This window comes from Oryzias latipes, chromosome 18 (assembly GCF_053564925.1).
Source record: "Oryzias latipes strain Hd-rR chromosome 18, Olatipes_Hd-rR_3.1".
NCBI lineage: Eukaryota > Metazoa > Chordata > Actinopteri > Beloniformes > Adrianichthyidae > Oryzias > Oryzias latipes.
In genome coordinates this window covers 5,979,955-5,992,759 of record NC_136254.1, presented here as the reverse complement: position 1 = coordinate 5,992,759, position 12,805 = coordinate 5,979,955, and the positions used below count along the sequence as shown (strand labels likewise).

Below are 12,805 nucleotides of genomic sequence, written 5' to 3'. Positions count from 1 at the left end.
TAAACCATCCTATTCAAATAAACGGGAACAGCTGATTCTGAGGAATGTTTCCCCATCAGCAGGAAACGCCATCACATGTCCGCACAAACACACGTCAGAACTTCCTGGTTAAAAAGTAACCGCAGACGAACGGTGTGCTGACTTTTGTACTCGAGTCCCGGCAAACCAAGCCGGTGGCTGTGCGGACGCGTGGAGGCAACCATCATCTGTCCCGGCGTGTGACGGGCCACCAGAGCCGGGCGTGGGTCAGAGTGGACCTTTTAACCTTTGTGACACAAACTGGTGTGACGGGGTCATATGTGTGTGTGTGTGTGTGTGTGTGTGTGGGGGGGGGGGGGGGGGGGGGGTTCCAGGCTCCCATGAGGTGAAGGGCCTGGATGGGACACCCTCCTCCACATCGGCACGCAGCAACCAGGAACCAAACGAACAAACAAGAATTAAAAAATGGACAGGATGCTTTTTTTTTTTTTTTTAGAAAACATTAAATCTTTATTAGCAATAACAGTCCCTACCACCACAATGTTTCCTTTCCTGTGACATCAAATTTAGTAGAACTAGTTGATGAATAAAAAAAGCACCAGAAATATTAAAATGTTAGTCAGAATGGACCGCGTTCAGTTTGAGCGAAACACTTAGACATGAGTCGCTAAATTCTGAGACCGTCATTTCCATTTGTGGCTCGAAGAACGGATTGAAAATTCTACATTTGTTGAGATTCGGTTTGCTTCGCATTTATGTCAGGATCTGCTGAAGTAAATGAAAAGAGGCCTAAAACGGTGAAAGTGCAGAGTAAAGGCCGCGTCGCACGGCCACTACCAACGTTTTGCACAGATGAAAACTGGTCATTCGGGGAAAAAGTGAGACAGGTTGTGGTCGTTATGTGAGATTTTCTCAGATGTTTCCTGAATGAACCGCGTTAAAACCACAGAAGTACGAATAAACAAAACAAAGAGCACGTAAGTGAATAAAATATGTATCCATCGGTGATTCATGCGTCAAACACGTCATTTGAACGTGATGTGTAGCCGGTAAACCCGATATAAATGTTACACATCCGTGGTACAGGCGTGCAAAGTCTGTTAGAGATACGTGGAACGCTGGTGGAAAGCCACCAATTTGAGCATAAATCACGTAGAGTTGCATAAGACTTACGTAAAGAGTGCGTATAAACTACAAAAGTTACACATAAACTGTGTTATTCTCAACCGACTAAAAAGTTAAAGCCGCTCAAAACGTTGGCCTAAACCCTCAATGAACATCTGTGCACATCGCCGAACGCAAGAAACACTGATGAATGACGAAGATCAGGCACGAATCACAACTTCATACTTGGAAAATGTTCGGCGTAGCTGTGTTACACGGCCTTCAGACTGCATGCACCACTTCTTTAAACGTCCCTTCAATCCTCTGGAGGACTTCAAGGTTTGTGGACTTCCCCTTTTAGATGCTGAAGCTATGACAGCCCAGACTCAAACCTCTGAGAGGAGAGAGGTCTGACATGATGCAGGGGCCAGCTGTGGTTCTGATGAAGGAGGAGCAAAACGCTCCTCCTGCTTGGTGATCATTTCCAGCGTGGAAGCATCATCGGGAAGGCTCCACCAAACATGGACCTGCATTAGCCGCACTTGGCTCAGACCGGTCCGGTTTGGACGGCACGGACGAGTCACACGGCAAGAACATGGACTCGCTCACCAAAGAGAAGGGGAGTACGCCTGACCAAAGACTGGAAGTCTGTTTTTAAATTCTGCCATTGAACAAATCCCTTTTTTTTCAAAAACGTTGGTGACTCCAGAACCGAAGCAGACGACACGACTTCACCGGTCGGTGTGCCAACGTCCCGCTTCCATGTCACCTGCAAGAACAAAGTTCCGTGTTTCCGTGAATCAGCAGACGGGTCCTCGGTGCCGTGCAAAGGAGACTGCACAGCTTCCTTTAATGAAAAGCTTGAGGAAAAGCTAAACGGGGTCTAAGTCTCAGGAAAAAGATGAAGCGTCTCTTCCGCCAACCATCGCTACAGCAGACTGGGACAAACCCAGGATCTTCGTCTCTGCCCACAAACTCCAGAAACTGTCCTTGCCTTTGTCAGCAGCTTCCTAAGTGGATGACCCCGACCCGTCTCTGGGTCGGTCCGGCAAAGGAACGCTCCAGAAGAACCTTCGGGATGAAGAGTCCGACAGTCAGGGACGTCAGGAGCCTCACAGGGACGTCAGGTCCTGCACCTCCAGCAGCATGGCGTCCTGCTCCGTCCTCAGCTGGTCACGGATGTGGAGGCAGCTCACCAGCTCTGCGCTGAGGTCTGACAGAGCAGAGAGAAGATCAAAAGCGGTTTCATGCCATGGGGGAGGGTGGAAGCTAACATGAAGGGGTCGGGGAACACCTTGGACGGCCTGGCTGAGGGACGTCCGGAGCGCGTTCAGGTCCTTCATGCTCAAACTCTGCACATCGCTGCGCTCCAGATGTTTCCGGTGGACGCCTGACCCTCTGCCGGCGGAGTTCTGAGAAAACAGAGTCGGACTTTAACCAACATGCAACCAAACCTGCAGGTCTCCAGGGTCGGCTCTGCTGGAGGAGGGGCAACCGTCTGGCAGGCATCAGCAGTCAGAGTCAAACCCATTTGGTTCTGGGAGATGGTCCAGTGACTGCAGGTTCTGACCTCAGAGACATCATAAAACCATCGCATCCCCCAAATCCACCAGCATGGATGATGACGCTCCACCACACGGCGCCAGAATCATCACGGCTGGACTTCAGGAAGTGGGAGTGGCCAGCAATGACCTCTGACCTGAACCCCATAGAGCACGTCTGGGACCCGCTGAAACAGAGACCGGATGATCGGACCTCCAAGGGACCCGCAGAACTGCATGCAGCACTCGTGAAAGAGTGGAACGCCGAAGAGCGGCATCACGAGGCTAATGAGGAGCAGGCGACGGCGCCGCCCAGCTGTTGTTGCAGCGAATGATGGAAATGCCCGCCACTGGCACGGGCAGCGTTTATTAGGTCAGCCTACCTTCATTAAATGCAATAAATATAAACATTCTTCTCATTCATTCTTAGGAACAACAATGGGATCTTTTGTGTATTTCATTCAAATTCAGTCTAAATAGGTGAAATGCTCATGTAAATAAAAACATCCCTCACTTATTGTGAGTAAACACAACAAAAACATTCAAAGAGCACAGACTAGAAAACCGAGGCAGAGGTGGATGTCTGCTTCCAGACCTTCAGTCCAGAATCTCATCACAGCTTTTTAGTTCCTGCTGCTGAGTTGGAGAGAAGGGACACAAACACTAAAACAAAAGCTACGACAAAGACTCTTTAAATCTTTTTACAGGCTTCAATTCTGAAGGATTGCAGTTAGAAGTCCAACAGAACCTGAACTAGAGGAAGTTCTTTGTTCCAAAGGGGCAAAGCATCTGTAGGAACATCTGTCATACAGACACACTCACCCATGCTCTCTAAACCAGGGGTGGCAAACACACTGCGGCCCACCAGATGGTTTAATCCGGCCCAGTAAGGAAGAGAACAATTATGAGGATGTTTTATTTACAAAAAAAAAAGCATATTTCTATCCTATTCCTCTGCCAAGTTTTTTTTTAAGAAATAACCAAAATGCGCCACTAGGGGGAGCAAAAGAAAAGCAAGATCAGCATAACAAGAGATTTAGAGATAAACAGAAGATCTTTGGAAGCACGGCGACATCTGTTGAGTTCCCCGCGAGCCGCACCGCTGGTAAGGTGCTATCAAAATGATCATAAGCGACACTTAAAGCGCTCTTTAAAAGACATTCCTTTTTTTTTAAAAAAGCCTATGATTGCTGATGGTTTTTATTTTATTCTTGTCAAGTGCTCCTTTTATTGTTTTCTCATTTTAAGTTAGCTTTGCATTATAATGTGCACATTATATATATTGAGTTTTAATTTCTTTTTATATTTTTCAAATCTTGTTGCACATTGAGGTTTCATTTAATGAAAGGTGCATTATAAATAAAAGCCATATTATTGTTCTTATTAAATGTTGTCCACAAGGTTGACGAGGAGTGAAAAATGGACAGAGTGGTGTTTAGTGATGGAGTTGTGTGCTTGCTGTGTCATAAACAGGTTGCAGTGCTCAAAGAAGAGACTCACCATAAAGAAAAGTTTCTTCGTTTGCAGTTTAGAAAACAGCAGATTTACCAACTATTAAAAACCACCGTCTGCATTTTCTGCAGCCATGACGTCAGTGATGGAGCAGTGACAGACAAACTAGTTGGAGCAAACATCTAAACCACTTTAGGATGGTGAACTTATGGAAAAATACTGAAGTCCTGCGCCCCAAAAAGCAGTCGACCTTTGCCTACATGAGTCTGTGAAGGATTACAGCTGCAGATCCAACATCTCTGAGGAGACTTGGGCGGTCGGATGAAGGAATCCAGTCATTTATTGTATTTTTGGTCACTGTTGATGAAAGCACCGACATCACAGATATACACAGCTGTGCATATTTATTAGAGGTGTTGAGGAGACCGTCACAGCGGACACAGCAACAGCTGATGACAGTCAGCTCTCTAGTTACTGCACTGGACAATGCTGGAGTGAAGTGGTCACGTGACGTCAGTCTGGTCACTGATGGCGCCCATCAAAGGTCAGGCAGAAACCAGGAAAAGATTCTTGGACATTTAACACTTGAATAACAGTAAATGTGTTGCTGCACAGGATCTGAATCCTGATATTGACAGCAGGTGAAGTTTCAGGAGAGAAACGGAGGTTAACTCCAAATTCTTATGTTCACAAATGTTTGCAAGTTGAATTTCGTTTAAGCCTTCATGAATTTGCACATTTACATTTTAGGCAGGCGTTTCATGTTTTTCCGTAGCCCCTCTTGAGTTTATTATCGGGATTGCTTCAGTGTCAGATGTAAAATATTCAGTCTGTATAAAATTGAAAAAATATTTTTTTAACTGCATTTGGTTTGAAATCCTTTGGCCTGTGTGTGATAATGATACGTGATTAGGACGCTATGTTGGTTTCCAACTGAGAGACACCACAGCCACAGATGAGTTGTCCATCGGTTCTTGTGCTATTATGTTACTAGTCCGGCCCACTTGAGATCAGACGGGTTGAACCAAAATGGGTTTGACCCCCCCCTGCACTAAACTCCTCTTCAGATTGACCTGACTGAAGAATAACCTCTAAATCCTGCGGTGTGAGGTGCAAACTCCTCTATGTGGGTTATTTTTAAAGCTGAAGCTTTGAATCTAACAGATTCAAATCTAAGCTTTAAATTTCACAGATTCGGACCGAACACAGAATCAAATGTGATCAAATAATGGAGCCATAAGTCCAAACCCCAGCGCCCCCATCGCTGGCTGCAGCTCCGTCCTCACCGGGGTCTTGTGGTCTGCCCTCAGGCGGTCCCGCAGGTTCCTCAGGGTGTTCCTGAATCCTCTGGCTTTGGGGCGGTCGGGCTTGGCCGGATGCTGGGAGTTCTTCTGGGGCGGAGTCTTTCCTCTCTGTCAACAGGGAGACGCAGAGCTGAGGAGCTGGGGGAGGTTCAGAGGGGGAGTGGCTCGGCTGCCACACCTGAAGGACAGGTGGGAGCCTCTACTCTCATCTGGATTCTGCCACACAGGCCAAAGGAAGTCTTACCCTGTTGTTGCTCTCTTTGTTGCAGGCATCTGCTTTCTCCTCCTCCTCCTCCTCACTTTCACTGTTGTTGATGAAGCAGAGCTGGAGGTTCATCTGTGTCTGCAGGCTGGAAGACAAACATCATTAAAAAACCTGAACCCAGTCTAGCTCTGTGGTGACATAAGCAAGATGCCCCAAACAAACAAAAACAGGCGGATTTGGAGTTTTTGGAGCCAAAACCGAGGAGGATTTTGACATTTAAAGTAAACGATCAGAGTTCATCAGGATCAAAACGACAAACCTTTGGTTTTGTGCTTCATCGTTTTTCAGAGTTACCTCCTACAAACTCTCTCAAAATGTCTCTAACATGGAGAAAGATCACATGACTTCTGTCCACAGACCTGATTTCCTTTTTTTTTTTTGAGTGTTTTTAACCAGGAGTGTTCAAATCCAGGCCTGGAGGGCCGGTGTCCTGCTGGTTTTCCAGAAACCCCGCCTTATTTGCTGCTGATTCCCTGGATCAGGTGTGTTTAGCCAATAAGGAGCTTGAATGGCAGGTTGGTTTGAAATCATGTAGGACACCGGCCCTCTAGGTCTGGATTTGGGGACCCCTGATGCTTCACAGATATTTTATTTAGGGCTGGGAATCACCTTTTCATTTCCTGTCATAATTCACTGCAATATGCATATCTGGCTTGGAATATTAAAATATATTTTACGAATTAGATCCATCTATCTATCTTCCTCCACTTATCCGGGACCGGGTCGCGGGGGGAGCAGTCTAAGCACAGATGCCCAGATTTCCCTCTCCCGGGCCACTTCCTCCAGCTCCTCTGGGGGGACCCCGAGGCGTTCCCAGGCCAGCCGAGAGACATAGTCTCTCCAGCGTGTCCTGGGTCTTCCCTGGGGCCTCCGTCCAGTGGGACATACCCCGGAACACCTCCAAGGGAGGTGTCCAGGAGGCATCCAGACTAGATGCCCAAGCCACCTCAACTGGGCCCTCTGGATGTGGAGGAGGGCCACGTCTTACCTTGAGGAAGACGAGGCTGAAGACACAGCGGCTACAATGAGCTTCGTCTGCAGAGGGGCTGGCCGCTCCCTTAAGCTACGCTCACAGCTCTGCAACGCACGTTTAAGCGACCACTTTCAATAAAACTCTTGTGTTTTGAACACAAGAGTAGAGTAGCGTCCTTTAAGCTCACGAAAGTGCCAACCGTTTGAAAACCGATCATGGAGGACAAATGAACGGTTGCGGTTTGGTTTTCCAACTGTAGCTACATGCGATCGTATCGGGTAGCAACAGTCCAACACCAAAAGCTAAGAGCGCGTTCAAGATCCCGCCTTCTGCCCGTTCTTGCTAACATGGCATCAGAAACAGGGAGTAGAACTGTTGCTCCTCCATTTCAAGAGGTCACTTGAGGTTGCTTTAGCATCTCTCTTGAATGCCTCTCTGGAGAGGCACCAGGAGGCCTTGGTGAAGACCGAGGAAGACCATCTTCCTTAGTGGAAGCAGAGAAACCTTGACCTTCCTCTCACGGGAACCTCCTGCAGTTCTGCCAGAGGAACTACAGGCCAACATGGAGACAAAGGTCTAGGCATCTCTGCTGCAACTGCCCAGTTCCACACGAGTAGGAGAAGATGAATGGAGGTTGTCATGTCTAATATCTCAGGTGCATGTTTAATCATCTCTGAATCTCCTGTGCTTATTTGTCTGTTTGTGTACCCTCTTCCACATGTGTTCTGCATTTTTTAGCGTGGAGGCCTTTAGAAAGTCAGCTGTTTGATTTGGCTTTTGTTGGTTTCCATGGAAACATCCCCATCAGCTCTTCCTAAACAGCGGCTGCGTCCTGAAGTAAACACGTTCTTCCAGCAGAAAGGTCCATTAGGTGTTCTGCGGTAGAACTTGCTGATGTTCTGCTGTCGTCTACCTCTGGGTACCGTGTCTACGAGGTGGGGTTTGATCAGTTTGAATGTGGTCGGTGGTGCAGGCTGTAGATGGGGGGGGGGGGGGGGGGGGGGGGGGGGGGGGGGGGGGGGGGGGGGGGGGGGGGGCTGCAGCGTACCGGGAGGTGAGCGCCAGCACGTGGCTGTTGCACGCGTCGTTACCGTCCTCCCACCGGTCCGGTCTCCTGCCTCGCTCCTCGGCCCAGTTGGCCGGGGTCGGGCCTTGCTCCGCTGAAGCCCCTGCCTGAAAAGCGAGACTGTCAGCGCCGCTTCCTGCTGCAGAGGCGTCCAAAAAAACGGCGTTTCACCTTTGCTTTCCGCTCCTCCTCCTGCTTCTCCAATTCTGCAATCCGCAGGCTGAGGGCCTCCCAGTGCATGATGGGAAGGCCCAGATCATCCTTGTCGTGGCCTTCTTGCCAGCTCAGCACCGCCCCTTCAGAATCTTCCTCCTCTTCTTCATTGTCAGCCTCGTCATCGCTCCTCCTGTCATCTTCAGCTTCGTTGCTCTCCTTCTCCTCCCTCTGTTGCTCCTTCTCTCCTTCCATCTGTGAGCAGAAGGATCAAAACCGGCATTTTAAAGCTTCAAAAAGGAAACAGTAACCCCACATCTCTGGTACGGTAGCTAAACGCTCAGATTATTTCAGCTCCAGAGGTTTAGGGATGACTGGAAACTCTTAGCTACCGATCAGACAAACAGCTAAACCTCCTCCGTGTATTTTCATTGTTTCCTGTGTGACCTCCGCATCAACCTTTTGCATCATGTTTAGAGGAATTTGTTCAGCATGTCTTTCTAGCAGGAGCAGCTCACTGAGGTTTGTTTATGCATGTCTGTCTTTAGTTGCTTTTCCAGTGGTACAGTCCCACATAGGGGGCCGACCATTGACTGTAATCTGACACCTGGACCCCGCTCTGCGCCCACAACTCAGAGGGGAATTTCTAATGAACTACTGCCTCACTGCAGAAACTATGTCCAATGGAAGCGACACCCGTTTTCTTTTTTTTGGGGGGCTTAAAACGGCATAATCATCACCAAAGACCACTGATAATAGATCAAAAAATGATCAGAGTGGGACTTTAAAGTCCCTACGTAACTTTCCAGCTTTCAGTCTGGATAAGGGTGGTGCCGATGGGTGACTGACATCACGATGGAGAGACACCATCGTGATGCCACGCCCCCGCCACGTTGCGAGTCGACACCATAAGCCGCGGTTACATGTGCAAAATATCTTGATCGGATCAATGGTCGGATTAAAATCCAACCGTGTAAATAGGACCAGAATTTTTTTTTCAGAATATAACAAATGTTTAAATGGGTCACACTTTCGGTCAGAATAAATCATTGCACATGTGCAGTGGTGTTTGAAATACCGGAAGAAGAAATGAGTTCCGCCGAGCGGCTACATACATAGATATCTGGTAGCTCTGTAATATCCGAGAGGATCTTAAACGTGCTTTAATTAATGTTTCGGTTATTATGAAGCGCCTGTTCGCTCATCATTTTATGTTTAATCCGTGTGGTCAGTGCTTTTTTTGTGGAAGAACGGAGCTGGAAGAAGGCTAACACGGGCTAACAACATTAGCCTTTGATGAACATAAATCCATGCGGGAAATGCTGCAATCTGGATCCTGGCTGCATGTAAATGTGTGGGAATAACATCAGCCTTTATTTTGTCGGGACACGACTGCAAACACAAATCCACGTGATTGTTTGAATGTTTTCTAAGGACTGAACAACATTTCTGCTTTGAAGCTCACACAGCCCCAAAGCCGCTGTGTGAGCTGACGGTCCGGAGCTCTGCCCGGACACACACTGTTACACCTGGTTCTCCTGTGTTCGGTAGCTCGTTCACCAAGAGCTGCGGGACGGATTGCAGTCCTAAATCTCCCATACATAGCGAACACGTGACAGAGCATCCTACCTTCCCCTCAAACACAAAGCTGTAAGTCCGCGCTCCACCGGTCCACCTGACTAATTAAGTGCAGGAGCGGACTACTTCTTTTCTATTTTTTTTGTTATTTTTTCTGTTTAAGTCACTTCCCTCAGATTATACTGGATCATCGCGGATGAGTCATTAGTTGGGAAATAAAATAAATAAACTAATAAAGTAAAATACCGAATAATAATTATAATAACGCAAAATTATTGTTTGCAGCAAACTAAACCATGACGGTTGTTTACAAACCTAGATTATGCTCACTGGCTCCAGCTTTTCCTGACCCTTTACCGACTAATCTCTGCAAAAGGGTGTGGAGTATCGAGATCGAGGGGCAACTGTCACCAATTCCACCAATAAGGCTGGGTGGAAACTAGACAATAAGTGAAGCTGATGCGGCTCAGCGTGTGACCACAAAGTGGCTTCAAACCAAACCAGATCAGATGGCAGCTGTGCTGAAATGGGTCACGTGGTCACGGGCTTCGTCCACCTCTACTGGGGAGCAGCACCCCCCCTTCTCCCCCCATCGCTGAGAGCTCTTTGTTTACACTCAAAAATAAAAATGGCGTACTATTATGGATCTAGTCGTCTACATCAGAAAGGGGCGGAGCTGTGAGTATTATATGTAACAAATACGATCTTTTTAAAGTACATTTTTTTGTCTGCTCCTGATTTACAACTCAGAAATGCAGTTTTATCCATCATTTTCTTTAAATATATGTCCTCCATCATCAGAATACCTCCACAAGAACATGTTAAAAACACCATTTTCATTGAAGTAGCTCTTCAATGGAAGCAGTTTTGCTCAAAGCTAAACATAGTTTAACCTGTACTTCACTGTTTGACAGAGAATTCCCCTGATTTGGTTGATTCCAATGATTATTTCTACCATCACACTCAACAGAAACCCAAACAACAGGCTCTCAAACTAAAGAGAAAACTTAAGCTGGATAGAGACCAGAGAACATGATTCACATTTCATTTCGATGCTCCAAACAACCGGTGAGTCAGGCTGAAGGCGGGACGCCTCACCCCTGAAGAACCCCCACATCTGGATAAATGAAAAGCAGATGTGCAGTGAAAAGCTCCAGTGTGACCCTTTCACCACTGAGATCCATGAAGGTAAGAGTTTGTCAGGTTCTTAACCAACCACAACATCTCAGTGATGCATTCAGGGGGATCCAGATTCTGTCTGCCCAAAGGAAAACCTTCCACTAATGACCACAAAGTTTAAAAAAAATACAGAACATCTTTTAATCTAGGACTGCACGATATGAGGAAAACTCGCGGTATGCGACATCAGTGATCAATATTGCGATGACAATAAAACAAATAGCAAAAACAACAAACACATTTCCATTTCACTGCAAAAGTTTAATTTAAATAAGAGTCAAAACAGCTTAAATTATTCTCCAAATGACCCTCATCTAATTAGGAGGGCAACATCAAACATAAAAGCTCCATCCGATTGGTCAACAACATGAAGGGCTCCATCTGATTGGTCACATGGATAAAGGGATTTATTCAATTCATTAAATAGGTCAAGTTGCCATAAGATTGTTTTAGCACCATTTATTGCGATTTTCGCCGACTTTTACGATATGGATATTGCACAGCTTGAAATCGCGATAACGATAAATTTGTGATAAATGGTGCAGGCCTATTTTAAACCATTATAAAAGTGGTCTTGTAATTATGATTATGCTATTTTTAACCAAAAATCGAAAAACCTGTGTCGAAATCTAAGACAGTTTCTGCAGAGCGGCAGGAGTATTGAAATTCCCCTCCGAGTTGTGGGTGGTGCTGATGGAGCAGAGTAAGCCTCCCCCTATTTCCCATCATCCATCTGTTCACATGCTCTCCTGGCAGCTTACAGCCCCTCACAACCCCAACCAAACGTTAGCGGAGCAATATAAGAGCTATCCAGCCGTACGGTTTAGATCCAGATTTAAGCTCAGGCGTGGACAACGAAGACGTTCATGGAGCTATTTGTCTGCAGGTGGAAGCATCAGAATGGAGCAGAGCAGGGACGTTGTGGCCCACCGACTGTAGCACCTACGTCACAGCTACAAGCTTTTACCAACAGCACAAAAACGCGATTTTAAGCTTAATTTTCTTCATAGATGTCTTACACCATAAGAAAAAAACAACAACATGTTAGAATCACGTCCTCCAAAGCCCAAATGTCCCAGCTTTGCAGCAGCTCTTGAACTGTGTTTGAGAAGCTGCTAAAGTAAAGAAGGTTGAAAATTCCCACCTGTGTAAACGCAAACATTTCTTCCCCCAAAAGTAGAACTTTAGCGACATTTTCTTTTAAAAACGGCTGTGTTGTGTCTATCTGACGTTAACGGTGCCTAAACAATACAGAGAACTCGTAGAAACTGTAAATTACCAAACAAAAATGACGTCCGATCTCAGATTCTGCTGGGTTCTGGAACCAGAACCACGTATGGCCGGGTTCTGTAAAATGAGGGGTCCGGACCGACAGAAGGAGCAGTTCTTCGTTCGGTCGGTCCGTTTTCTGCCATCTTTAATTGGGGTGTTTCCAGGCGATTGGAGGGAAGTGAAGGAATCTTCTTACCACTTCATGATCCGAACGAAGAAAGAAAGAAGCTCTGCTTCTTCTTCTTCTTCTTTTAGGGCGGGTTTCTCCTTCAAACAACCGCTAAAGTTCTGGGTTCGGCGGTTCTCCGTCCTCGCCTTTCATTCCTGCCGCTGCAGGTTTACACAGTTTCGAACAGAACCGAGGAACCCCAAAACCTCACGGAGCGGAAAAAGTTTCAGGAGCGTCTGGGAAGAAGAAGAAAAAAAAAAACTGGCATCCCTCAAGTTGTCTTAAAGCCGCTTCCTGCTGCCTTCAAAATAAAAGCTTTTTCCTGCACGTGAGGTTACCGTAATTTTATCTCCATGTCTCTGCATTGTAGGTAGAATAGTCCTGGAAGGGTCCAGAGTTAGTGGAGATTGTCCAGCTATTTACCTGTTACTTACAAAGGTGACATCATGAATTAGTGCCTCAAACTATTTTGTATAGTTTTTTCTCATAGTAAAACATTTACGAATTGGAATATGTTAAAAAACTAATGTAACACATGACAATATCCAACGGTTAGTGCATTATCCACTGCAATTTTCAGCAATAAAATGAAAACGCATTCGTTGACTAAAAAATAACATGAAAAATCAATCGGCCAAACAGCTTTTTATATTTCTTCTTGAACACCGCTCATTCTGTCACTTTATCAAAATGATATAGAAAATGGTGTTTGACATTTCCTTTTCAAAAAGTTCTCCAATTAGAAATTTCTATTTTGATAATTAAAATAG

General features: G+C 46.2%; 1 protein-coding gene across 2 annotated transcripts; it reads right to left on the bottom strand.

Moving 5' to 3' along the window:
- Positions 1–491: 491 nt before the first annotated feature.
- si:dkey-6n21.12 (schwannomin-interacting protein 1) lies at positions 492–12,406 on the bottom strand. Of its 2 annotated transcripts, none has more exons than XM_004080031.5 (7): positions 12,063–12,406; positions 7,856–8,092; positions 7,667–7,791; positions 5,625–5,730; positions 5,363–5,488; positions 2,378–2,495; positions 492–2,296 (listed from the first exon to the last, which is right to left on the bottom strand). In XM_004080031.5, exons 2-7 carry the CDS (start codon positions 8,090–8,092, stop codon positions 2,196–2,198), a joined length of 813 nt encoding a protein of 270 aa, XP_004080079.2. In that variant the 5' UTR covers positions 12,063–12,406; the 3' UTR covers positions 492–2,195. The 2 variants fall into 2 exon arrangements, with proteins under 2 accessions (XP_004080079.2, XP_023822019.1); XM_023966251.2 differs by having other exon boundaries at positions 11,874–12,405.
- Positions 12,407–12,805: the final 399 nt, after the last annotated feature.

Bases quoted from the DNA above. Each gene is read 5' to 3' on its own strand.
- si:dkey-6n21.12 (XM_004080031.5), bottom strand. From the start codon at position 8,092: ATGGAAGGAGAGAAGGAGCAACAGAGGGAGGAGAAGGAGAGCAACGAA. The intron at 5,489-5,624 runs GTAAGACTTCCT...CCCTGTTGACAG, and splicing joins ACAAAGAGAGCAACAACAGG to AGAGGAAAGACTCCGCCCCA. The intron at 2,496-5,362 runs GTGAGGACGGAG...CTGTTTTCTCAG, and splicing joins GGGCAGACCACAAGACCCCG to AACTCCGCCGGCAGAGGGTC.